Genomic DNA, 26,645 nt, shown 5'->3' with positions numbered 1-26,645 from the left:
GGAGAACGGGCACACACGACTGCTTCGCGCTATGCTGTGCTGGCAAGAAATCGTACGTGAGATTTGGAGGGGTAGGGAGGGAGGTTATGCCGCGTGGATCACCAAGATTGGTTGGCGGGCTCTCGGGACAGATGTTTGACAGCGCAGCGGTCCAAGAGACTAAAATGAGGGGAGGGGAGGGGGGATGAGTTTCGTGTGGTAGTTGAAGAACGAGAGAGTGAGAGAGGCCAACTCATGAGTAATAAAAGAGGTGAGTGAGTGAGTGAGTGAGTGAGTGAGAGAATAGCGAAACGTGTGTACTCCGTACTGGTACTGGTAGGTCAGTGGGGGTGGGGGGAGGGGTAAGTTGGTGCAAGACGAGGGGAAGAGAGATGGTGAGAAGGCAAAAATGCGGCGCAATAGGGGAGATGATGATCCTCCAAATTGTTCCAAGTGATGAAGGGTGCGTGCGTACAAAGAAGAACGAAGAAGAAGAAGAGGAAAGAAGGGAAAAAAAGAAAAAAGAAAACAGGGCATCGTATGCATGATGGTACGTATCTGGACGTGTTGCGTGTATACCATATGATGCACGGTTGATGCAGTGCCAGCTCATCAGCGCACGCTACGGTCTACTTTTCGCCTTTTTTGGCCCTTTTCTGACCTTTTTTTTGGCCTTTCTTTTTTTATGCCGCCCCCCGGGGGACCGCAGGGCCCAGTTGTACACGTCGATGAGCAGGAGGGGGAAGTAGCATGGGCTAGTTGTTGTATTGTATTGTATTGTATTCTTTTTATCAACTTTTGATGGCATTTGCGTCCATCTCAATTCGATAGTTTTTTTTTCCTTCCTCCTTCTTCTTTCCCTTGCGACCGTTCATACTAGTTAGTCTGCAAGATCCCAGAGGGGGACAAGGATGGGATGGGCCCGTTCCTGAACACCCAGGCCGGCCGGACTTTCTTATCATGTATACTCAGTACATGTGTATACCTACTGATATATATTTCATCCATGCATTGTCTAATTCTATACTTGGACATGGACGCACGGGTGCTTTTGAATCGGTCGGTGCGGTATTTTCTCCTCTCTTGTTTCGATTTTTGATTTGGTAAGAGTAAGAAGAAAAAAAAAATACAAGTGTCGCGTCCTAGTCATCCTGCAGTCCTGCATTCCCATCCATCCTTCCATGTCGTGTGGCCCTGTGAGTGTGTCTTGTGACGGGAGCTCAGGCACAGAAGGGGAGCGGATGAGTGAGTGACTCTTCGTTTCCATTTCCGGAGGGGAGGGTAAGTAAGAGGGCATCTATTGCTCTAGTTACTAGTACGAGTTTTGTCACGAGAGACGCGGCAGACATGTGTACATGTAAAATTGGTGTCTTTCCTCCTCTGTTTATTTTTTTTCTTTTTTTGCTTTTGGCTCTTGGCCCACGGTTTCTCTCGTCTCGATGCACTTGCGCAGATGGACGGGTTTGCCACTACTTAACTAGTTTGATTGTTCATGACCTACTAGTCACAGCCGCCACTTGCTTAGTTTGCTAGAATGTGTTGTCTTCCCGATTCGGAGAACAAAGAAAGGTCAAGAGGGCTGAATACGGGTTTGAAAAAAGAAAAGAAGAAGCAAAATAGAGACATCAGCTTGTACATGCCGGGCTGTTTTTGGTCCTCTTCTCTTCTCATCCATCCCCCCCCCTCACCCCTGTTCTGACTACTAATGAAGCCTCGTTTCGACATTGATCGTCGTAGTTTGTCGTCAGCAGTGAAATGTCCTGCAGCTGGCCCTCCCGTACCCTTGCCGCACCCCCAGCAGCCTGTCGAGCTGGGCCAATCCCGACCCCCGCGCGAGTTTATAACTGCATCACGCGGATATAGTTCACCAGTAACATGCATGACTGTCTTGAATTGGGGGAAAAGAGCTTGAGGAAAAGCCAGATTTCAAAAAAAAAAAAAAAAAAAAAAAAAAAAGAACAAGAGAAAAGTAAAGAGGAAGAAGAAGAAGAAGAAAAACTCTCACTCTCTCTCTCTCTCTCACACACACACACACACCCTTTAATCCGTCCCCCTGACACACTCTGGTCGTCTTTGCTGGCAGCTGATGGTGGTGCGCTGGCAGAGGCGTCCCGCCCCTCCCTCTTTTCCCCTCCTGGGGCCAAACGAGCGTTGCCCGTCTAGGCAGAGCCTGCAGGTCTTTAGCCGCCCTGCGTTGGAACCACGCCATGCCAGCCAACTACCTACGTGTGTGTATGCCACCTCACCTGGTGATGCCCACACCTATAAGATGGGTTCGGCGAGTTGGTGGGTTCAGGTCTAATTAGGATAGTGGGGGGAAAGGAGGGCAGGAAAAGAAAGAAGACGGAAAGAGAGGGAGAGAGAGAGAGAGAGAGAGAGAGAGAGAGAGAGACAGAAATAAAGAAAAGGTGAATTCCCTTGCCCATTCTGGTTGGAAATGCACCCATCTACCCAGCCATTTACCACCAAGTCACAGATCCTCGCCGTATAATTGCATCATCTGGCCCCGGCTCGAGGACGGCTGTACTAATAGTCGAGTACCTGATGGAAACAAGGGGCACATGGCATCAGTACATATACCGAGCCGCATCTGTAATATAGTCGCTGGCCGTTGATGCATCAACCTCAAACTCTTCCTTGTCCATTGTCAAAACAGCTCGTCCTGCAAGATTTGTATGACACCTGCTGCAAACCCCAGTACCTACAGTAGCGTCATGTATGCGCCGGCACTTGGCCTTTACCAGTGGTTGGCGGTGGCTGCGGTGGCTGCAGTGAGCACCAGCGTACCTCCCTAGGTTAGCAGGTAGGTACTAGGTAGGTAGTAAATTGGGTTTGTACCTAGCCGTCCACAGCCATGTAAATGCTTGTAGTCACTACTGTCCACTCAGTATACTGCCACCACCATCAGCCTCTCAAGGAAGGAAAAAAAAAGTGTTCAAGAGGATGGTCAAGAAAGAAGAAGAAAAGCGAGAAAAAAAAACGAAAAAAAAAAGGAAAAGAAAAAAACACTAAAGAAACACTAAAGACCCTTTCCCGTGTGCGTTGGCCTGCCCCAGTCAGTCTACTTTGGGTACTCTACTTGCCCAGTTGCCAGGTAAGGAGGCACAGATAACCTCACCCTAGTACTTAGATGTAGATACCTACCAAGGTAGGTAGGTAGGTACCTAGGGACTTGCCTACTTACCAGATGCTTTTCTACGCATCTTCCTACATGCCAACTGACCTACCTGACCGTGGCTGCAGCGACTGAGCTGGCTCTGTCGACATGCCAAATGGTCACCGCCCATGTTCCCCTATCAAAGTACTAGTTAGCCTACCAACGTGTCAACATGGCTGCGACCCTTACAGCGATATACCTTAGTACCTGGGTAGGTACCTACCTAGGTACGTACTAACCAACCTACCAACTTTTACTTGCAGGCTTGCTACCTCCGTGTGTAGGCAGACCCCGTCCCACACCTCACCTCCATCGAGAAATGGACGCCCCTGTGCCCCCCCTCTCCCCTCCTCCTTTGCACTTGTTCGCTTGTACAGCGCATCTCCTGCTGTCGCTGCGCTCCGCCGCGCTGTTGCTGTTGTGGTCGCCGCCAAGGGTGGTAGGTTGCAGGTGCAAGTCACCTCGTCACACGTCCCGTCATGCTTTTAGCTGCTGAGCTACCTCACCTGCCTACCAATCGCCTCGTTTTCTTCCCGCTTCTTCTTCTTCTTCTTTTTTTTTGGACCTCGTATCATGCAAATAATCCTTTTCTTCCTTCTCCTTTCTCCTCTTTCTTTCTTTTAAAGATTTTTTTTTCTTCTCCTCCATCAACGTCTACCACATCATTGCCCTCCTCCTGTCTTTATTGTCCCCCGCCCTACCTCCCCTCCCCTCTCCCCACACGCCCCAAGCACCTGCTAGCGCCTACCCTGCACCGTCTTTGCGTCTCCGCCCCCACCGCCTCTGAGCGGTCCCTCTGTACCTGCCCAGGTCCTTTTCCACCTATCCGACGTGCCAGAGGTACAAGTTAGCTTGCCAAAGGAACATCCATTCCAACGCTACTTATTTCTACCCGCTGCCAGCGCTGCCAGCAACCTTGATACTTTTCTCTACCTAGGTACCTGCCACCGCCCATTAGGTACCTGTACGCAACTACCTCCTCGGGTGCTTGACTGACCGAACTAGATAGGTACCTAATAGGTACTTACCTGCCAGCGCTGCGTGCCTCTAATAACGCCGGCCAACGCTGCTGGAACGGGGCGCTCCGCGCTGTGCCGCCGTCTCGTCCTCGCCCGCCACCACCGCCTCCATCGTCGCACGACAGCTTCGCTTCCGTCCCGCGCAAACAGATATCCTTCCTCTTCCCTTTTCTCTATCTTTTCTGCGCGTCATCCTCGTCTTTTGCTCCTCTTCCAACATCTTCTCCATTTCTCTCCTTATCTTTTTACCTCCACTCATATCTTCTGCTTCTCAGTCTCCTCCTCGCTCAGTCTGCTCGCCCTGCTAGCCCGTTGGTAGCTTCCTGGTGAAGCTGCTGCTCGAGCTGCCTGGCGCTCCGAATAGCTTCACCTCCCTCATGCCACCATTATCATGTCCATGCAGCGCTCCCTCTCCTCGCCAGTCCGCACGCGATCCACGCCTCGTACGTCTTTTCTTGCAGCCAATCCCTGCAGAGCTTCATCCAGCAAGCCCCCGACCTGATCCCACTCCCACCCTACTGCTTTTCTTTGTCCATCTTGGCTGACACTCACTGCCACGGCCACAGCTCCTGAAATTACTTCGCAAGTCCAAACCGGCGCGCCGCCGCCCTCGATAGAACTCATCTCGGCGACGCATAATCGATCCACCCGCTACCGCTCACCCAGTCCCAGGCGCAGCTCCAGTTCTCGAACCCTAGGTGCCAGACCTTCCCGCCGCCATGACGATACTTTGCATCCCGCCCGTCTCCAGGACGGTCCCCAGGCCGCAAAACCCTTGCTGACCGACACCACCGCTTCTGCCCTGCCGCCCGCCGCTGCCTTGTCCAAGGAGCTACCCATGAGATCCCATACCATCCACGGAGAGAGGGTAGCCACTCGCATACCCCGGCCGCTCATCGACAATGTCGCCCTCTTTACAAACCACCGCCTGCCGGTGCCCCGGGACACCACCACCCTTCAGGAGCTAGCCCACCTGGCCCGTCTGTCCAGATACCAAGCCCGCAAGAGGAACATTACCCGTGTTCGCCTGGAGAGGACCCTCATCAGCACCGCCCTCGGCGCCCGCCTGACGCGCTGCGGTGACATTGCCCACCGCAACTTGGTCGACAGCTTCCGCAAGGACGAAAAGGACAACTTTGCTGCCCTCTACAATGCCATCCAGGATGTCAGGAAGAGTTGCGATGAACTCAGGAGATTTGCCCTTCTCGAGCCCGACCTGGAGTCCCAGTCGTCGCCTATCCTCGGTTCCTCCGAGAGCGTCGACACAATCTCCCCCCCAACCAATGGCGACTCGACCCCGGCCGCCACCTTTCTCGACGACATTTCTGTTTCCGCCAGAGACTCGTTCCTGGATTTCCTATCCGAGATACGAAACAACCCAGACTACCTGCCCACTAGGATATCTGCCCTCTCCAGCTCAGAGCTCAACGTCTTCCTCAATCCCCACCGGGGCTTGGAACCAGTAGAATCCGTCCTGTCCTCCAACAACCGCTCCTATGCCCGGAGCCACCCTGGTCATCATCGTCACGTCGCCGGCGACGTCGAACGCTTCATGTCCTTTCAGCGCCACGACCCGCTCTCCATCCTCATCCACACCTGCTTTGCTAACTCGGCAGGTCCCGACAGCAGCGAGGACCGCAAACGCCTGGAGATCTGGGCCTCCGTCCTGGCCAGGCTCATCTCGGAGCCCAAGTCCTCAAGTGAGCACTTCCTCATCTGCGTCCTCAACTGCTGGACCATGATGCGTGAATGGTCCGGAAAATCCAACATGGAATGGTACCTCATGAAGATCCTGTCCGACGGCGCCTTTCTCCTCGAAAGAGCCGAAGACCAGCATGGCACCCGCTTTAACCTCTCTGACTGGACCCAGGCCGACGAGGTCGCTGCCCGCGAGTTTTACGAGAACGCCGTGAACCAGCTCTTTGAGATTGTGGATGACCCGGACAATGCTGGAATCCCGGATGGCCTGCTTGAACTTGGCAATGCCGTCCTCAAGAAGCTGGACAGTAAGTATCTCGAAAACACCTCCAAATGGCTCGTCTGGAGATGTCTCTTCTTTGTCTTTTTCCTCGGCGTCATTGTCCATCCAGAGTCTCACGGGATGCTCACCGAGCATCACATCACCCCCTATGCCAGGGAAAAGATTCTGAAAAAGGTTGCCATGAAGGCCCACGAATACGTGTCCGGACTCTGGAGCGGAAGCAAGTCGGCTGCTGCCAAGACTGCAGACATTCCCCAGCATATTCGGGTCCACATTGAGAGCATTCTGGCCAGGTTCCAAAACTCGGACTACAAGCCCCCTGCTTCCCGCCTCTTGCCGGCCAAGTCGATAACATCGCTTCGTGAAACAGCCGAAGTCAACCCCTACCTGGTCCTCTGCCCGGCGGACCTGTCCTGCTTGGTCAATGCCCTGTACCCGGAACGCCGCCCACTGTCTTCTGCCTCGAGTACCTTCAAGTCTGGCAATGCTTCCATATCGGGTCTGTCCTCTGCGTCCCAACCCGTGACCCTGTCCAACCCGAAAAACAGCTTTGAGACTGCATCGGTAATTAGCACTAGTGTATCCTCGGTTTTCAGCGAGGCTGCCTCTCGCGATGACCATGCTGATGGCTCCGCCAAGACTACTTCAGTGCGCGACTCGCCCACGATTACGGAGCCGGATCTGCAGCGCAAGCTCAATAAATACGAGGACGACGGCTATCCGATTCGACTCGCGCTGCACGAACTGACGCGAACCCTCGGCTCGGAAGTCGTTCGAGGCTCGAGTCATCCTTGCGCAGAGCGCTGGATTGTACTCTTTGTCTCGTCCGATGGCAAGAAGCTGGCGACTGCTCTCAGCTACGATGCGGATGACGACCACGATGAGCGCAATTCATCGAGCAGTGACTATGATGACGAGACAGTATCGACATCAGAATTAGACAAGGGCTACTATCCGCTGCGTGATGCAGTCCTCAAGCTGGTGGAAGAATATGAGATTCCTCGAGATTTGGAAGCCGACGCTAGTGATGTTGAAATTTCGAATCGTCCATCCAGGCTGAAGAAATCGACACCAAGACGGAGCATTAGGCGAGACAAGCTTGCTCCAGAGCCAACTGGCGGTGTTTCGTTGCGTCGGTCTCATTCGCCGCCCACACCGTCAAGGCCAAGCGTCAGCTCGCCAGAGCCGGAGAAGGAGGCACCGCTGATAACTATGCTCAAAGCTGCGTGGTCTCAGTCCAAAGCGCAGGCTGACTTTGTCTCGTCGCATATGTATTGGAAAACACTGAACCAGCTCCGCGGCTTGAAATCGGAATCTCTGCGACGCAATGGATATGCGGCGCTCATCAACATATTCTCTCGCGAGCCGCGAGACTATATTAGCAAATCGGCTCTGGCCATTGAAGAATACGAGGCCTGGCTTGTCTGGCTGAAGCAGAGCCAGGAGCGGCTGGAGGGCCAGATTGACCTCATGATGCGGCGGACAAGGGCCATTCGCGACAAGATGTGGTACATTGCCGATGTTCGCAACTCCAAGGAATATGAGCATAGTCGTGACATCTGCCAAACACTCCGAGCTATGGGTACCACAAGTCGCTGGCGCTCGCCGGCGTCACGGTCTGGCAAGAGTAGCTCATACATCAACAAGGCCGAGTCACAAGTGTTGGAAATGATGGCGGCCTCGCCCGACCAGGGTGGACCGAACAAGCTAGGCGACGAGCAAGCAGACATGACATCTGCTTGGCTCAAGCAATACGGGATCGAAAACTTTTGTCAGGGTGAGGAAAGAATTCACCGCTTCTGCTGCGAGGTGGAAAAGTGCGTGACCAAGTTGGTTGGGGAAACCATCCGGGAGGCTCCTGTGCTGTGGTCTAGCGAGCTCTACAAGCGGGACAAGGCAATGTACGACCGCATGAAGATGCGGGAGAGAGACCACGGCTGGACAGGCGACGACACGGCCAGCGTCATGAGCGAAAACGAGCGGCGACAAACATTTTCCACGCTGCGAACATCCACGTTTGGAAGGGATCTGAGGACGGTCAGCTCACAGAATACGTCGTTTGAATCCGTTCGGCATGGCTTTGCCAGACATGCCGCTTCCCTGTCCGAGGTGCTCGATGGCCACGACAGTTTCGATCGCTACTCGCCTGTGCAGATGGCGGATTCGGTCAACACCTTTTGGTCACCATTCCAACCACCCAGATCACCTGCCTCTGGTCGCGCCTATTCGCCCACCACCAGTCTGACCAACCTCTCAGCCACGTTCACAGGCTCTCCGCACCACCCGGTGTTGGCGTCCCACAGCAGCGTCTCTACAGGGCGGCCAGCTACAGCAACATCGTCAAACGAGACTGTGTACCAGCACGTTGCTGACGGCGACCGCGCCAGGTTTCTCTCGGAGCTCAGGCAGTCATTGACAAGCCTGCTGCTGTCCGATCTAGGCAGCCAGCTCCTGTCGAAAGGGTCGGAAACGGACGTGTGGATGGCGCAGCTTGGGCAAGAATGCATCGACCGCAAAGAGGCGCTCGAGCAGCATGCTCGGCGAAAGAATGCCCTGAGGGACAAGCCAAGCCGGAGTTCGACAAAACCTAGGGTCATCGAAAAAAAGAAGAGCTTTGGCAACCTCCGCGGTGCTGGAGAGTGCGCCCTGGAACGCGTAGATGGTGTGGATAGCTGTTCGAATCCGAGCACGTCCAGCTACCTTACCCAGACGGAAGAAAGCCAGTCCGGGAAGCCCAAGGACAACGACCCTGAATTTCCGTTTAGAAATGCCTACCGACGCCTGCTGACCATGTTCTCGGTACATCCAAACCCCTACGCCAAACTGCGGGCGTTGAAGGAACTCGAGCATTTATTGGTGGCATCCATGCCAACCTCGCTGCGCCAGAAGCCAAGATGGCGACTGGAGAGCAAGACGAGCCAGGAGCCGAGAGACACGACGCCGCGACGCACTACGCTTGACGGAGCGATTGACTCTGTCCAGGAAAAGAGAATGCAGCAGCGTACGGGCAACTACGGTACGTACGGAGCGAATGGCGGATCGCGAGGGAGTCTCGGGACCGACGCCATCATTCCGGAGCTCATGAAGCTGTTCAGGGACCCCTGCATGCGACCGAAGCAGCTGTACCGTGACCTGCAGCTCATTTCCTCCTTTGTGTCGCCGGCGGTGCTGGACCGGCCGGAGAGGAGCAAGGCATTTTGGGACGTGGGCCTGACGGCACTGAAGCTCAAGTCGGAGGTATGCCGGACCATGGTTGAGATGGCCGACGAGGTGTTTGCGGCCCACACGCAGACGCGGGGCTCGGCGATTGATACGGGCTCGGGCGGTGCGCCTGTGCAATCGTGCACGGGTACTCCGCCGCCGCCTTGGTCGACGTACAAGCTCAAGGACGTGGGCAGGATGTGGGCGATCACGGCCCGGGAAGGCTACCCGACGGCGCAGCGCGAGCTCGCCCTGTTTTACCTGTCAAACCCTGAGTTCGTGGAGCGCATCACGCTTCCGCTTTCCAAGCCGCGGGAGGTGTTTAAGCAGGTGGTGATGGACAAGTACAAGCGCAACGAGAAGCGTGGCAGCGGCGTAGGGGTGCAGGGTGTTGGCGCAGGGCCGGGCGGCACGGCTTCGCAGGCCACGGGAAAGGGCAGCGACGTGAGAAACGACCCGGGACTGATGTGTGTTGCGGTGCACTGGATGGAAGCCGCAGAGCGAGGGGGCGACGAGCTCGCGACGAGCTTTTTGCGACAGAATGAGTTTATGGGACGGGGGTAATTTTATTTTTATACCTATACCTGATGGTTTGGTGGAGTTTTTGTCCTTTGGCGCACGGTGACTTTGAACATGATGGTGATTTTTATTGGCATGTTGAGGGGGATATATGCCATGTCTTCTTTTTCCGGGGTTTATTCACATTTTGCAAATGATTCATGACAGCGGAATTTTACATACAGGGCGATTCTGGGCATAGATTGGACATGATAGACGTCTTTCTTTTTTTTTTCTCTTTTGGTTCTCTTGTTTTTTTGACTGACGGCGTTTTGCGGTTGTATAGTGGTCAAGGGGCGATGGGATGGGACAGCGAGGTGACGGCGGGGAGAAGGAGGCAGCTGGGGTGGGACGGATAGAGTAAAATGAGGACTGTTGCCTAAACATTTGTACAATCAAGATGATGAGTGCGTGAAGCAGCAAGCAAGACATTGATGATGCATCTCGTGGCGTATCATGTAGTAAATACCTACTTAGGTACTGAGGTAGGCAAGTAGTTACCTATAGCAAGGAATTGGCGGGGCTATGCTGCCTGCCAGCGGTGGAACCGCGAGCGGGCCTCGACATTTTATCGCCCGCCAAGTCCTGCCTAGCGTTTTCTCCTGAGCCCTTGTCAACCCAACTTCATAGGGTAGGTAGGCTGGGCCGTCAGCTTTTCCCCCAGAGCCGAGTGAGAACGGTGCGCGTCATTATCAGGTATTTAAGAAGCAGCACAGAGTAGGTCGTTGTTTGGTATGTTGCTCCGTTTCTACGCACTCATCCTTTCTTCTTCTTCTTCTTCAACATGCTAATGATGATTAGCTGGTGCTGATGCTCAATTGACTGACTACTGAGCATTTGCATACAACTCACTACACCAAGGAAGGGAAGGGCTCTCGGGCTGGAGATGCAAACGGAGACAAAGCACGAGACATCACCACAACCACGCTCGTAGCACGCCCGTGCCCTCACTCGGCTCCCACACTGTCGCTACATTTGCCCACAGCAGGAACAACATTAGCCATCCATCCATCCATCGACCTACCAATCCACCGCCACCATGGACGTGGCCATGGCCTCAGCCGTGCCGCAGCCGCCGTCTCACCAGCAGCAGCTGGAGGAGCAAGCACCGAGCCCGCTCCTCCGGCTGCCGCTCGAGCTGCTCCTCCGCGTCAGCCATCACCTCACGACGGTCGAGCTGGGCTGCCTGCGGCTGACCTGCAGGCACGTTGAACAGTCGCTGTTCCCCAGCTTCGCGCGCGAGTTCTTCCGCCACAAGCAGTTCAACCTGACCGAGTTCAGCCTGGAGGCCCTCGTCGACATCTCGCGCAGCCGCATGGCGCCGCACCTCCGCCACCTGCACATTGGCCTCGAGAGCATCTCGCACGCCCGCATGTGCCACACCCACCGCTCCCCGGCCGCCACCCACCGCCACAACCGCCTGCACACGCACCACTGGATCCTGTCGGCCACGGGCCACGACGTCGTCCTGCTCGCCCGCGCCCTCGCCGCCCTCCCCAACCTCGAGGACGTGGTGCTGCGCGACTCCAACTCGACCCGCCGCTCCCGCGACGGGCCCGGCGCCGCCTGGAACAGCTACGGCGACGCCACCTTTACCCGCCAGACGGGCACCAACCTCATGAACGCCACCGTCGTTAGTTATGACGAGTTTGCGAGCTACAAGGTGTTCGTCAAGACTCTCCAGGCCCTCGCCGCCGCCGGCTCCCGCGTCACCGGCGTCGAGCTGCTGCTGCGCCGCCACGGCGTCCCCTGGCGCGGCACCTTTTACATCCCCGACTACCTCCAACCCACCTTGCTGCCCGTCCTCGCCCGCCTCGCCAAACTGCATCTCGTCATCGGCGACGACTACCGCGGCTGGTCCGACGGCGACGCCTTCAACGCCCGCACCTGGAGCTTCGACCTGCGCTGCTTCCTCTCCTACGTGCCCAACCTGCGCGACTTTCGCTTCAACGGCTACCGCGGCGACACTCTCGTCTTTGCCCTCTTCATGGAGTGGCTCGCCATGGACGAGGGCGCCCCGATACCCTGCCCGGACACCATCACCGACGCCGAGGAGCGCGCCATCATCGAGAGCTCCCCGCGCCCCGTCGGCTTCCCTCACCTGACCCGCCTGAGCCTCGGCAAGATTCACATGAAGCCTGCGCTCCTCACGCGGCTGCTGCGCAAATTTGCCGCGACGCTCGAGGATCTCGCCCTCTGGGACGTGACGCTCGCCGCCGACGACCAGCAGGAGCTGGCCGTCTGGCGCCGCTTCTGGCGCGAGCTGGCTGGAGAGGCCGGCGACGGCGGCGGCGGCGGTTCCGCGAGAGATGCCGCGTCGCCGCCTCAGGCGCTGCTGCCGCATCTGCACCGGCTCAAGGTCGGGAGGCAAAAGTTTGAGGACCCCCAGGCGGCGCAGGCGAGACCGCCCGCGGCCCGGTTCGTGGGCGGGCGTGGCGAGGTGCAGTACGAGGGGCCGGACTGGAGAGCGTTTGCGCGAGAACAGCTCGAGACGGCGGAGATTGTGCGTTTTGGTAAGTTTGACTTGATCATGAAGGAAGGGAGAATAAGGCCCAAATAAGCAAGATGAAACAAAGCAAGAGGAAAAAAGGGGGCAGGAAAGAAAACGAAACAAAGGGAAAAAGCCAAAGAAGTGTACTAACCAAAAACCAGTACCGCAAGTTTTGGTCGGCATGGACCAGTCAAACGTCGACGACAGTGACGAAGGGCCTCTGGACGACGAAGACGAAGAAGGCGACGAGGAGGAAGACGAGGGGGAAGACGAGGCAGAGAATGGTGAGGACGACGAGGAAGAGAATGAAGAAGATGGCATGGTTGACACTGTCATGAATGGCACCACTGCAGGCGCCACGTAATTTCCTTCTGATTCTTTGGACCAAGGAAGAGAACAGGAGAAGCAGATTTGGCTGGTTTTGGCAATGCAGCGGGGCTAGAATCTTTGACCAACATATAAATAAGCTGGGTGGCCATCATAGCGAATTCTTTTTTTTTGTACAACTAATATCGAAATATCCCATTCCAAAATAACCAAAATGACGGAGACGAGGCATATTCAAGGAGGCAAGGAACACGCGTAGTGATGCTGTCGTAATTTTGGAGTAATAAAATCTGACCCGAAAGAGACCTTTCTGGTGTTGGTCGTGTGGCAGCCGAGGTTTTTACCTTTTTTGTTGGTGTTGGTGTTGGTCGCCCCGTTTCGCTGCCACTCTGCAAAAAGCCGTCATTGCCATATCAAAGGCAATATCGTGGGAAGAATGGGGAGAATATGACTTGCTATGTTTCATTATTGGACTCGTGCGATGTCACCATATTTACCATTTTATTGTCCCTCTTTTAGTCTGTTCACTCAAAGACCAAACGAGCTTCTCTCTCTCCGTCCACCTTGCAACCGACACACACATACACACTCACATAGACATAAACACGTGCAAAATCGGCAGAGCGTCCCATAGTCGGTACGGCAGTTTCTACTGTGTAAACCAAGAGAAAAGAGGGCTTAGAAAAAGAAAGGGAAAAAAGAGGATGGTGCGATAGCAAGGGCCTCGGGTAAAAAATTTGCATGCAAAGGCAAGAAGAGAAATACGAAAAAAAAAAACAGAAAGCAAAGAGTAAGTAGCCAACAGCAACTCGCATTTATCGGCAACATGCAGCCCTGTTCTCTGTTTGCCCTCGCCGTCCTCACCGCCGTCGCCGCCCCGTGGGCTGCCTAGTTTTGTGAGTGGTAGCCTGTGCCATTCATAACTGTAATAACTAGTGACCAACAACTGGTGCGTAGATGGGGTTCGCATCAACTAATGCCTTGATCATGTATTGCCAGGATCGAGACGCAGAAAGTGTGAGGGGCGGCCATTGAGAAGAAGAGGAAAATACAGGACTACAGAGATACAAGAAAACAGGTAGGTAGGTAGACGAGGCAACAAGGGCTCATCCACCGTAAAGACTCGAGTACAAGTGCTAGGCGATATTAGAAACTTGCAAAAGATTACATCACTACTGCACCCAACCGTTGGGCCAGAAATCGAACTGTCATCCTACTCAGCCCAACTCATCTCGGCACGTGAGCTCGTGCCAGGTTCGCGTCATCTCTGTGAATAGCGAAATTCCCCTACAGGCCTGGCGCGTCTGCTGCCTGAAATCCGAACGTGGAACGTGGATTGCGGTGCAACGAGGCTGCGACGTCAACAGAGGTGGCAAGTTTCCGTGAGCCCAGCCATTGAACTACAGCTCCACCTGCGACTAGGCAGCCAGCAGGGATCTGGGAGTAGTCAATCGTCTGGGGGGAGGGTTCATGGACTTGTTATGTGGCCACGAATGGAATTTTATTATTGCGCCTCTGCTGCAATGCGAGAAAGGGGGAGCCAAAGTTCGGCCGCGGGGCGGGTCGGGTCGGACTAGGCTAGGCAGCAGAGACCCCTGATGAGCGAGTCCGTTTACAGCTGCTTGGCCTGGGAAAAAGGACAGTTGGGGAAGCGTTCAGATTGACTCTAGAAGATGGCCATCAAATACAAGATTGATTTGTATTCTTAACCCGCTCACTAGTGCCCATGGCGACTCCTTAACAGCTGCCCTGATGTTTTGGCTGATCGTTTGTTAGGTACCTAGCTGTCCGCCCGCCTGCCTGCCTGCCTGCCTGCCTGCACACCACTGCGCCGCCTTTGCACCACCAGCTCAGCCAACAATAAAAAGCCGTGTCCATCCGCACAACCTCAGCCTCGCCTCGCCTCGCCTCGCCTCGCCAAAGTAGCCTCTGTTTACTTTTAATTTCCATCAAAAACTTCGTCCCATCTTTCTACATCATCCTCGATCTTATCGCCATCAATTGGTCATTTCTTCATTGCTGTGCGGCCTCTGATCTCACATTACCTCTCCTGCAAACAACACCAGCACACACACACCATACACCACACACCACATACCATACACCACACATCACACATTACACATCACAACCACCACGCAATGGCGCCTAGGAAAAAGGCTGCCCAGGATCCTGCGCCGCCCACCAACGGCGCTTCACAGGTCACTGCCGCTACCACGACTTCTGTCATCCCCGATGCTTCCCCCTACGGCGCCGTTCATCGTCCTCTCCAAGGCGTCCGCGTCGTGGTCAGCGGCCACGTCAATGTTAGTGACTACGCGCCGTACGGCATAGAGTATCTTCTGGGCGACCTCGGTGCAGCCCAAGACAGCCGCGTGATCAATGCCGTCACCCACGTCATTGCCACCAGAGAGGACTACCTCAAGAATGCCACCAAGGTGCGCAACGGAAAAGACAAGGGCCTCCCCATTGTCCGGGGCACCTGGATCACAGAATGCGACAGGACTCAGACCCTGGTCGACGTCGACAAGCACACCTGGCCCGCCGTCATCGAGCAGGAGGAAAAGCTCAAAGCCGCGCGCCAAGAGTTCATCGCCGCTCAAAAGTCTGGCCAGATAAACGGCACCGACAAGAAGCGTCCCATTGCCGTCGCCAACTCTATTGACGCACCCACCAATGGTGGCGGCGGCCAAGACGAAGACGACGCAAAAGAGGAAGAGGAAGAGCCCAAGCCCAAAAAGGCCCGTGCCGCAAGAGGCAAAAAGCAAGATCCCGTCAAAGATGAAGATGACGAGATGAAGGACGCCGATGATGAATCGGCAAAGCAATTGCAAGAGGAAGACGCCAAAGGCACCGACGTCGAGCAAGGTCAGATCGCCAAGCAGGGTCTCGTCATCCCCGTCGACAGCCTCTGCCCCCTCTCCGGCTTTCAAGTATATATTGACCCCAACTCGGGTGTCATCTACGATGCGTCGCTCAACCAGACAAATGCCAGCAACAATAACAATAAGTTTTACATTATCCAAGTAAGCTAGTACCCACGACCGTCACATTTGAACCACCACCGATTCATCACTAACACCTTCAGCTGCTGCACGATCCCAAAGCAGGCAAGTTCTCGACCTGGACACGTTGGGGCCGTGTGGGTGAACCCGGAGCCAACGCCTCACTCGGCAACGGAACGCTGGAGAGTGCTCTCTCCAACTTTGAGAAGAAATTCAAGGACAAGTCGGGTCTTCGGTGGGACGCCCGCGGCGACCCCCCGCGTCCTGGTAAATACGCCTTTGTGGAGCGCAGTTACGAGCCGGACTCGGACAGCGAGGACGGCGATGCGGCCGACGACAAGGGCGCCGACACCAAGGCGATCAAGGAAGAGGAGCCCGAGCCCGACTGCACCCTCGACGACTCGACCAAGGCGCTCATGGAGATGATCTTCAACAACGGCTTCATGCAGGCCACGCTCGCCGAGCTCAACTACGACGCCAACAAGCTGCCGCTCGGCAAGCTGAGCAAGGCTACCATCCTGCGCGGCTTCGAGCAGCTCAAGTCTCTCTCGGACCTGTTTGACGACAACTCGCTCGCCGCCTCCCGCTGGAACATGACGGTGCCGGCCGCCACCGAGCACTTCTCCAACACGTACTACTCGCTCATCCCCCACGACTTTGGTCGCCATCGCCCGCCCATCATCTCCGACGAGCGCCGCCTCAAGCGCGAGGTCGAGCTGCTCGAGTCCCTGTCCGACATGAAGATTGCCGCCGACCTGATGAAGGCCGACCGCAGCGCCGCCGCCGCCGCCGACCCCGTGCACCACCTCGACCGCAAGTTCCAGGGCCTCAACATGGAAGAGATGACGCCGCTCAAGCGCACCACCAAGGAGTTCAAGACGCTCGAGCAGTACCTCTGCGGCACCGTCGGCAGCACCCACAACCTGAGCTACCAGGTCGTCGACATCTTCCGCATCGAGCGCCGCGGCGAGAGGAAGCGCTTCGGCGCCTCCGCCTTCTCCAGCATCCCCTCGGACAAGCGCCTGCTGTGGCACGGCTCGCGCTCCACCAACTTTGGCGGCATCCTCAGCCAGGGCCTGCGCATCGCCCCTCCCGAGGCCCCCGTCTCCGGCTACATGTTCGGCAAGGGCATCTACCTCGCCGACATGTCCTCCAAGTCGGCCGGCTACTGCGTGCCCTCCATGTCCCGCGGCGAGGGCCTGCTGCTGCTCTGCGAGGCGGAGCTCGGCGACCCCATGCTCGAGCTCGTCCACTCGTCCTACACCGCCGACGACGAGGCCCGCGATGCCGGCAAATGGAGCACCAAGGGTCAAGGCACCTTTGCGCCCCCTTCATGGATGGACGCCGCCGCCGTCCACAAGAGCCTCAAGGGTATCAAGATGGTACGTTTTTTTCTTTTTTTCCCCTTTGACTTTCTTTTGTTGGTCCTCGCTTCGCTCGAGCGTGGGGTTGGTGGGATCCATCCAGCCATGTTGACGGTCGAAAACAAAAAATCTATATATATATCAAACATGATCCTACACAAGTTGCCGCGGAAATTTAAGATGCTAACGCAAAAATGCACCAGCCCGATCCCAGCAAGCCCGCCGAAAACACAAACGTCAAAGACGCTTCGCTCTACTACAACGAGTACATTTGCTACGACGTCGACCAGGTCCAGCTTCGGTACCTCTTCCGCGTCAAGATGTAAAAATTAGATTCGCATCAGCATCAAGGCGTTCGCCCACTACAGCCAGTCCCAATCCTGACTGGGCATGTCATGTTGGTTTTTTTCTTCTCTCTTTTTCATAAAAGAGAAAGAAAAAAGAATTCAGCTTTGCTTGTTTCATTTTTGCGATCTTTCCTTTTTTCGAGAAATTGATATTAAAATTCATCTACATCATCTAGTTGCCATGTTTTTTTTTGTCTGCGTGGTATCAAAAAGAAAACAAGATAATTATAAAAGTGATCACATCAGTGGATTTTGCAGTTTTTGTTTTGCTTGTTTCGGCCGTTTTGTTGTGTGTGAATTCGCCATGTCTCGTCATTAGGTCATTGTCGTAAGAGAAAAAGAATAAGAAAAGGGAAACAAAAATCAAACGCCCCAAAATCATCAAACACCGGCGCCGTTGGAAAATTCTGGCGCCATCCATTCCGAGTTTGGCGCCCACATGGTGCTGAGGTCCATGACGCCCATGGCGTGGTCCAAGCCGTTGGCCAGACCCAGCCCTTCCAGGGCGCCCTCGTAGGCGTTGTTGAGCTCCGTCGAGGAAAAAGCCGCGTGGGCGTCGTCCTCGCCGCCGCCGCTGCCGCCGCCGCCGAGGGCGGGTTCAAACGTCTTTTGCGTCGGTGCCATCCAGGCGTCTGGCAGCATACTCGGCGACAGTGTATTGGAAGTCGTCATGCCTGGGCTGCTGGTGCTGTTGTTATTGTTGCTGTAGACGTCGGGTCGCGCCCCGGAGCCGCTGCTCAGGCGCGCGGGGGTGTGGATGACGGACGGCTCCTCGCCGACGCGGATATTCTTGAGCACAGGGTGTTGCGGGAAGGCGGTACGGCCGCGGAGGCTGCCCTGGGCTTCGAGTACGGGCGACGACGTGTCGAGGGCGCCGAGGCCGCGGTTGATGAGACGCTCGAGATCCGCCTGTATGACGGCGGCGGCGGGCCCGCGGCAGCACTGCTGGATGACCTTGAGGCACGACTTGGAGTGCTCGAGCACGCTTTCCGTCACGAGGCCAAACTTGACGGCGTCGAGGCGGTAGGCGTAGTGCAGGGTGCGGGCACACTGGAAAGCGCAGATGGCCAGGTCCAGATCGGCAATGGGACGGGCTTGCAGCTTGTCCATGCACTTGAAGATGTCGGCCATGGCGGTCGAGTGCTCCACGCACTGGCGCTGGCAATGGTCGAGAAAAGTCTGGTCTAGCGTCTCGAGCGTCTCGAGCGGCAGCGCGTCGCGGAAGCCCGTCATGGCGAGACGGTAGAGGTCGCTGTAGCACTGGCGCCAGTATATGTGGATCATGACAAAGGCGCATATGCGAGGCGAGTATGCGCGCAATCTCATCGAGTTTTCGGAAAACTGAAACGAGGCCGGCATCCGGAAAGCAAAGTCGTCGAGTTCCTGGTGCAGGCCGAGGACGCGGGTCTGCAGCTCTACGGCGTTGATGTTGCGGCCGACGAGCGCCGTCTTGGTGAACTCGATAATTTTCTGCCGGATATGCAAGATGCGGACGTTGAGGGCCAGGCTGCCAATGTCCTCGGACCGGGGCTGGTCCGGGTCGTCGGGGCCTGGCACCAGCTTCTCAGTGGGCTTGGAGAGGTCAAACTCAAAGTTACGTTCGTTGCATGGCAGGCCGACATGTATGCGATCGGCGCGCCAGAGGGCGAACTCGGCGAAGCCGCCCGATATGCCGGCATCAATACAGTAGAGGGACCACATGAGGCGGCGGCGGGACTCCTGGGCGAGGAAGCAGAGGTTGGGGCTGTGGTGGTTGAGGCGGAGGGCGGCGGCGAAGCGGGAGGCGATGCTAAAGAGCATAAACGCGCTGGGAAACTTGCTGCAGAGGATACGGTGCTTAATGATGAGGACTAGCGCTTGCACTTTGATGGTGGAGGGGATGGTGTAGTCGGCGAAGATGAGTGATTCGGCCTCGTCTATGCATCCGTCACCATATTCACGTATGCCAGGACCCATGCTGGTTAGACACGAGGTTATGCCGACGAGGGCGAGTAGGAGAGCCTTGTCTACTTTTCCGGCATAGTACTGCTCCATCAGAGAGGCACGATGCAGGAAGGAGAACACGGGAATGTGATGAATATGATGAAAGAATTTTTCGAAAGAACGCCTTATCAGAGAATCAAATGACTCGTCAGGCGATGGGCTTTTCGATTTGTTTTTGGCTCTCGTTAGCGGGATGGACTCGGTGCAAGCGGTTGCTACAGGGATTGTACGTGCTATTCTACAGGTGAGGAAGATGGACTTACCCGTCGTGGCCGTACGAGGTTGAGGTGGGCGTGCTGACCGGGTCGCTCATGGCGCGGTCGCTGTCGTCGCGGGCATCGTGGCTGTCGCTGTCTATGGAGCGAGTGGCCGGGCTCGTGATGCCGGGCCGGGAACGGGAGGGTGTCTTGATGCGTTTGGTGGGACGATAGACACAGTCGAGGCCGAGAGAGGAACATCGCTCGCAGCTGGGGAGGTGGCCGGAGCACCTGGCCTTGCGGCTGTGGCAGGTAAGACAAGCCTGCTTGACGCGGCGGCGGGGAAGAGCGAAATGCCAGGCATCGGCGTCGGCCTCGTTGTAGGAGCAAGGGAAGCCGAGGCGGTGACAATTGGAGCAGATGGGACGGGCGCCGTTGCATCGGACCTTGCGATGGCGGCAGGTCGCGCAGGTGGAAGAGGATTTCTTGGGGCGACGGTCCGGGTGCGGCGCGGTGGCGGCGACGGTAAGGCCAACAACGGACTGCGAGGGCGGCGGCGGCGCGGGGTCAAGGCCGGCGTCCGAGACGGACCTCACATGCTTGCGGGTATCGAGGGTGTTGGGAGGGGAGAGAGGTGTAGCAATGTTCATTCTTGGTGGTGTGTCTCATGGAGTAGCAGCGAAGCAGCCAGACGGACCGTCGGGCGCGCTATCTTGATGAAGTCGGGGAGCGCCACTGTGGTGCAGAGTGTCGGAATATCGGGAGTGATTGTCTTGGAGGAGGAGGGGGGCGGGCAAGAAGTAGAGGGACGACAGTGCAAAGGTTCGGAAGAGTAAGTGAAAAGGTTTATTGGGCTGGTGAGGGAAGAAAAAGAAGAAAAAGAAAAAAAATTGAACGAGTTCGGAAAGGTGATGTCTCTGGCAAAAAAGGGGACAATGAGGATTGTGGGAGAAGGCGGGCACAATGGCGGCGGACAGATACCTATAGAGAGAGAAAGAGAGAGACGGTAACTACCAAGGTACCTCGTCAACCACCTATAGAGTACCCAGAGGTAGGTACTTATTAGTTAGTTGGTAGGGCGGCCGCGGCCACTGCGTGAGTGAGTGGGTGGACAGAGTGGGAAGGGGAGGACAAGACGAGTTGGGCGATTGCTGCTCCTTGGCGGGGTGAATTTGGTTGGGGTTTTTCTTTATTATATGGTTATGACTTTTTTTTCTTGTTTGACATTGCATCATGTCAATTTGGTGGCATTATTATTGTCTCGCAATGTTCTTGGCTATCTACGTCTCCTTCACTGATAGAGAGGGCTCTCGTAACAGACGGTGGTGGGTGAGTCCCTACCTTTGAATGAGAAAAAAAAAAAAAAAAAAAAAAGACGCCGCGCAGTATCAGTAAGGTATTCGCCAAGCAAAAGCGGCCAAGGCTAACCGATGGGCCGGTCAGGTGCCTGGCTTGGATGCCAACTCCACTGTAATTTGGCCATGCTGGGCTAGAATAGGCAGCTCGGCGCCACTTATTGGTTCGCTTCTCTCTTTTTTTGTTTCTTTTTTTTTTCTTCGCCCTTGGCGAATAATAAGAGACTAATCCGTACCGAGACTGATACGCCGTTTGCTCGTCTCGTCTGCGATGTCGCATGTCGCCATGTCCGCCCCGACGGCCCGCAACGCTGTCTTTACTCCGGCTTTTATTCTCATGTCTTACTTATTCGCCTAGCGCCAACGACTGCTAGCTCGTGCTAGCTCGCGGTCTGCCAGCTATTAGCAGCTTCCGCCACTTACTGCCAATTGCCACTACTTACTCGCTGCCGACCGCCAGCTGCCACTACTTGCAAACGGCGAATGGCAAACGCCGACATCATCACCATCCCACCCTCATCGTACCAGAGCTAGTCATGATCCCTACGTTCTCCATCCATCCCCATCCTCATCCCCATCTCACATCTTCATCGGACAAGGCGTCGCAATCGCCATTCAATCCCCATCGCCTGCGCCGTTATTACCCACCCCCGTCACGCAGCAGCAAAAGCAATCATTCTCTCGGTACAGATTACACTGTCTTACACCTGTGGACCAGCGTCGTACCCGAACGTGCATTGTCCTCCAGCCTGCTTCGGCTTGGCTTCTCGAGTCAACCTTTAAGCATATTTCAATCCGGGCCTTTTCGAATCAAGCTCTTGTCATTCTGCCTTCGTGCTCTCCTCGCCACGGCGCCTTCCTCATACATTCAGCAATATGTCCGCTCAGACACATTCAGCGATATGTCCGCTCAGACACGGTCAGCGTCGTGACTCCGCGCCTTTCAAGCCTCTTCCACTGGAGAGGCTGCTTCGATCGATGGATAGCTCCCTGCTCCCCTGGCCGCCTAGGCAAAAGAACCCTCCACTAGTCTCATCCACCGACCCGCTATCGGCGCACTCATACAACTTCACACGGCCCAGCGACCGACCGACCGTGCGTGCCACCAAGCTTGGCGCCGCCCTCTCTTTCACTTATTACGTGGACTGCATAACAACTGGCCCCCAACTTGTACAAATACCACCCAGCAACCTGCTCTTGCCATGTCGATCAGTCCGACAAAGGGCAACTGGCAAACATAAGAATTCAAAGAATGGCCTGCACTTTGACTCGATTCGTTTTTTTATTCTGATCAGATTCATTCCGGGCCACTCTGGCCGATCGGAGCCGGCCCCTCACTTCCTCACGGACCACACATATAACTGAGCATGCAACCTCTTTACGCATATCCCTTACGTGTACCACGTCGGTTCCGGTATCTCCTGCAGCAGCTGAAATCTACCCAGCTCTCTATTCTTGTAAGCTACCGGGTCGTGCAGCGTGTGTGTCCGAATGTCGCGCCAGAACCTGTCCAGCCCGACTTTGGTCGCCGTCGCCTTGGCGCCAGTCACCTCAAACACGCCCGATGTAACACGCAAGCCGACGTCGGTTGACACCACCTTGACGCTGGCCACCCATTCCGCAACCTCGCCCCGGGCCTGCGCCGTCACCTTGGCACGGTCCTGTACCCTCAGAGTCCCGTCATATGCGGCGTCAATTTGTTGCCCAGCCTTTTCGGCTAGTGCCGTCGCCGCTCGGAGATGGGCCAAGAAGTTGCCGTACGTCGACAGAATGTAAAACTCCTCTTGAGGCTTTTCCTTGTTCTGTGCCAATGTTAGAACGGCCAACGCTGGAGCTGCTCATCGCCAACTGTTACTTACATCGCCACCAAATGGCCAGGCCCGAGTCGACGCGTTCGTATAAGCCGTCGCTGTACTCAGCGCACCCCAGGCGATGCCAATGTAGAAGTTACTAAACACCAGTTGAATCCTGTCATGCCAATTAGCATCACCACCTTTTACTCTTCGCCAAACACAACTCACGTGGGTAACAGCAGCGACCCAAAGGGGATACCCAACACCGCTGGATCTGGCTTCTTGGCCGCGACATCCCATCCAAGGGCGTCCGCCCACGGCGCTCTGACATTTTCAATCTTGACGCTGCCCGACTCTGTCAGACGCAGACCGACATTGTCCCAGTCATGACCGAACTGGATTCCCGACTGATCTGTTTTGACAATGGCGAAAATGTGGTCTGATGTGTCTTCATATACACCCTCCAGGACTGTCAGGTCCGAAATGACTCCACCGGTGTTGAAGAATTTAGATCCGTAAAAAACAATGCTGTCGCCGTCGTTGGAAATCTTGAGGTCGCTGTCGCGCGGGTTCACAGCACCGCCGACAAAGTAGTTGTTCTTGATGATGAGCTCCTCAGTGCGCTCGACCTGCTCGTCCGTACCGACGACGCGCGCCGTCGTGGACCAAAGCAGATGGTATCCAAGCAACATGCCGATGGACCTGCGCAAGCGTCAAGTTAGTACACTGATATGTGAATGCGTCGAAAGGATTTTTAGTTACCCATCGCCTTTGGCAACTTCCTGAATGATCTTGTAGCCGACAGACCACGGCTGGCCACCACCGCCATACTTGGGCAGCCCGAGGACCTTGAGCAGACCTGAATGCTTCAGCAGCGCAATTTCGGCTCGTGGCGATTTGTTCTCGCGCTCTCGGATGCCTGCATCAGTAGCCAGCACTTTCGAGACATCCTTGGCGCGTTGCAGCCATTCATCCGCGTCTGTGGGCTGCTGCTGCCATTTGTCGCGATACTCATTATAGACCTTGGGATCTGTCGACGGGGTGTCAAGGGCGTTGGAAGACATGGTATCTTCTTTCATTTACAATTATATTATTATGGGACAAAAACTGCAATAAATGCTGTCGCTGCGTCATAGACGGACAGCAAGCTATATACAACAGCGCTACAGCTAGTCTACAGCTACTCTTGTAGCCGGTCGTCTATTGCGACATGGCTGTCGCGATGCACGTTGGCGATGGCGCAAGCTCCACTGACACCCCCCACCAGTGCCGAGCAGATCTACGGTTCGCCGACTAATAGTACATAACTATGGACGATGGAGCAAGGTTGTATTAGGATGTCGCAACCGTGAACCTTGAAGCAAGACGCTACATGCCCATACCTTGTGCAAATCGCGTGCTCGCAACACCAGACGCGGTCAGGGCAGCACATCATATTCACGTATGGTGCAGGTGCAGGCATTTCTCACAAAGTTCAATTTTGCCCCGGTATGTGTTTTCGCGCATACTCTTCATACTTTTCTTACAAACTTACACTTTTCATGTCCAAGCACCACACACGTCATACCTTCAGCCCTGGTGTGCCCGCTTCTTCGGGAAATATTTGCCCGTGTGTCCGAGCGGCAGCTCGACCAGCTCGTCCTTCAACAGCAGGTGGAATGTCAGGTACCTGGTTGCACATGATCAGTACATTGAAGATGCCACGCTGCAGCATCTTGTCGCATGTAGCAGGCTGCTGAATAACGTACCATCCCAAAAGGCCGGCAACGAAGCAGCTTGCGCCGCCCGCGACCTGCAAGGCCCTTGCCGCGCTTGCGTAACCGTCGGCTTTGGCAAAACAGCTCGCGGTGGTGAGCAGGAAGCCTAGGTCGATGGTGAAGTACACCAGTATGTTGACCACGTTGGATGTGATGGAGGCGACGAGGAAGGCAAAGACAAAAACCGTCCACACTGTGTTTAACAAGTAAACAGGGGCAGGCCAGTCAGCATGACGAGAAGCGCAGGCATCGAGCAGACGAACGAAGAAGAAAGAAAAGTAGAGACAGAGACAGAGAGTCACGCCGCAGGCAAGTCACATACAGAGAAAAAAGAAGCCCAGCGCATTATTGTACTGCGCAACGTCGTCGCCGTACGCGGCGCGGACTCCAAAGGCGGGTGTCAAGACGGCGCCGTATCCCGCATAGAAAAGGCCTGTTTGTACCAAAGCGCTCGCTCATTAGTCAATCTGCGCAGCATGGTGATGGGCGGGAGATGGGCAAGGCAGCTCGTGCCAGCAGCCTTACCGAATGCGCTGTAAACGGTGTACGCGAAGCCGTTGCCGGCAGAGAGCTCCCACTGCGCCGAGATGAGCAGCCCGAAGACGGAGAGGAAGAAGAAATTAGCAACGTAGACGTTGGTGACGGTGACGCCGCGAAACTCCATCAAGCTGAGGGACAGAGTCGTGAGGGTCGTTGCGAACGCGCCGACGGGGAAAGCGGCCTACCACTGATCAACTTCTATTTTCGATGTATACAATTTTTTTTCTTTTCTTCATCTTCCGCCTTTTCTCTTTTTGTTCTAGGGAGGTTAGATTTCTTACAGCACTGGACGGCAGGTGTCTGTGGTGATGCACCGGCGATTCTGTCTGGATGACCTTTTCGACTGGATATGCAGCCTCGGTGACGGTTGCGTCGACGCCCATGACTGTGAGCCGGGTAAAAGCGGTGATGAAGATGTGGCTACTTTGTTGTCGGTGTTGTTTTCCGTCGCGACACTCGTCTCGTAGAAGGCTGAGCGAAGCGGCCACAAGCCAGAGGCATAAACGTATGGATGAGAGCCGGGAAGAAAGGGGAATGGGGAAATAAAAAAAAGGAATCACGGCAAGGTCACGATGTAGAACAAAAGACAGCGCGGGAAGTGGGCACAAAGGACAAAAAAAAGAGGACGGTGCTCCGCTTGGCAGATCGAGACCGGCCGGTGGCTACGGCTTATACTCATGCCGCTGCTCACATTCTGGGGAGACTTGACAATATCGCATTAGTTTGGCATCTGGGCCATCCATACCACCAATCAAGAGCCAGGAGGGAGTGTAAAGCATTTTGCGCCGAGTGCAGAGAAGTTTGACGATCTTGGAAAGGGGATGGGGGGGGGGTCAGAGTACATGGTGTTTTCAAGCTATGTAATTGGCTTGTAAGTCGGCGGATCTGGCAATTGGCACATTACGGAAAGGAAAGGGAATGGGCGAGCGGAATCGAAGCCCTCCCTCCCCCTGATCTATACACAGTCAACCACCGTGCTTCTTGGAGCGTGTCATTGAGCCAAGCAGGAGCAACACTTTGGGATGTGTTGTCTATGCATTGGGTATATTGGTAGGTAAAATACCGCGCCTGCGCGTTGCGGAATGGAGTCGATGAAATGGACATGGCCGGTGAGCGAGGGAGGGGGGAGGTCGCCGGCGGATGCCGAGCAGGTGAGCGGCGGAGGCCAGCGGAGGTTTGCTCGGGCGCGACCAGTCAGTGAGCCAAGTTTGACAAATTCTCCAGGCAATCAACGAGTCGATTTTGTTTGCCATCGGGTCTGTATAGAGATATTTTGGGTCGACATGCTTTTTCCTCTTCTCTTCCTTATCCAATTTCGCAGCTCTTTTTGTGGCCTGAACCTGATAGGCCTTGCTCTGGATGCTGAAGCCGAGTTACCACCGACGACTTATACCGAACACGAGACCGACAAAGGGAGAAATACAATATTATCCTGCCATGGTAAGAGACCTCTACATGCTATCTTCCATGTTTCATCTCACTTCTTTTCTAGTTTGTTACTCATCTTACTAACTGCAGCTGACTTTCTTCTTGTCTTCGCTAGGCCCGCCGATCCGTGAATCTAGCTATAGGGTAAGCACCATCTCGAACC

The 26,645-nt window shown here is 55.3% G+C and overlaps 6 protein-coding genes across 6 annotated transcripts; 3 read left to right on the top strand and 3 right to left on the bottom strand.

The window, feature by feature from the left end:
• Nucleotides 1–4,546: 4,546 nt before the first annotated feature.
• On the top strand, nucleotides 4,547–9,901 carry V2A60_008270 (uncharacterized protein; the record flags this gene model as incomplete). The annotated part of the gene is made up of 2 exons (XM_083259543.1): nucleotides 4,547–4,598; nucleotides 4,722–9,901. 2 exons carry the CDS (start codon nucleotides 4,547–4,549, stop codon nucleotides 9,899–9,901), a joined length of 5,232 nt encoding a protein of 1,743 aa, XP_083115669.1.
• Nucleotides 9,902–10,934: 1,033 nt separating this feature from the next.
• V2A60_008269 (uncharacterized protein) lies at nucleotides 10,935–12,750 on the top strand (the record flags this gene model as incomplete). Its single annotated transcript, XM_083259542.1, has 2 exons — nucleotides 10,935–12,408; nucleotides 12,548–12,750. The coding sequence occupies 2 exons, from the start codon at nucleotides 10,935–10,937 to the stop codon at nucleotides 12,748–12,750; spliced, it is 1,677 nt and encodes a 558-aa protein (XP_083115668.1).
• Nucleotides 12,751–14,854: 2,104 nt separating this feature from the next.
• Nucleotides 14,855–17,408, top strand: V2A60_008268 (poly polymerase catalytic domain-containing protein; the record flags this gene model as incomplete). Its single annotated transcript, XM_083259541.1, has 3 exons — nucleotides 14,855–15,739; nucleotides 15,802–17,100; nucleotides 17,286–17,408. 3 exons carry the CDS (start codon nucleotides 14,855–14,857, stop codon nucleotides 17,406–17,408), a joined length of 2,307 nt encoding a protein of 768 aa, XP_083115667.1.
• Nucleotides 17,409–17,810: 402 nt separating this feature from the next.
• V2A60_008267 (transcription factor domain-containing protein) lies at nucleotides 17,811–20,259 on the bottom strand (the record flags this gene model as incomplete). The annotated part of the gene is made up of 2 exons (XM_083259540.1): nucleotides 17,811–19,572; nucleotides 19,676–20,259. The coding sequence occupies 2 exons, from the start codon at nucleotides 20,257–20,259 to the stop codon at nucleotides 17,811–17,813; spliced, it is 2,346 nt and encodes a 781-aa protein (XP_083115666.1).
• Nucleotides 20,260–22,355: 2,096 nt separating this feature from the next.
• Nucleotides 22,356–23,821, bottom strand: V2A60_008266 (acyl-CoA dehydrogenase/oxidase; the record flags this gene model as incomplete). The annotated part of the gene is made up of 4 exons (XM_083259539.1): nucleotides 22,356–22,766; nucleotides 22,824–22,932; nucleotides 22,986–23,459; nucleotides 23,520–23,821. The coding sequence occupies 4 exons, from the start codon at nucleotides 23,819–23,821 to the stop codon at nucleotides 22,356–22,358; spliced, it is 1,296 nt and encodes a 431-aa protein (XP_083115665.1).
• Nucleotides 23,822–24,326: 505 nt separating this feature from the next.
• V2A60_008265 (uncharacterized protein) lies at nucleotides 24,327–25,437 on the bottom strand (the record flags this gene model as incomplete). The annotated part of the gene is made up of 5 exons (XM_083259538.1): nucleotides 24,327–24,426; nucleotides 24,506–24,707; nucleotides 24,837–24,947; nucleotides 25,040–25,235; nucleotides 25,336–25,437. 5 exons carry the CDS (start codon nucleotides 25,435–25,437, stop codon nucleotides 24,327–24,329), a joined length of 711 nt encoding a protein of 236 aa, XP_083115664.1.
• Between the last annotated feature and the right edge of the window lie 1,208 nt (nucleotides 25,438–26,645).

Source organism: Cordyceps javanica, chromosome 5 (assembly GCF_051103115.1).
Source record: "Cordyceps javanica chromosome 5, complete sequence".
In the NCBI taxonomy this organism is placed as follows: domain Eukaryota; kingdom Fungi; phylum Ascomycota; class Sordariomycetes; order Hypocreales; family Cordycipitaceae; genus Cordyceps; species Cordyceps javanica.
This window is presented reverse-complemented; position numbering and strand designations above follow the sequence as displayed.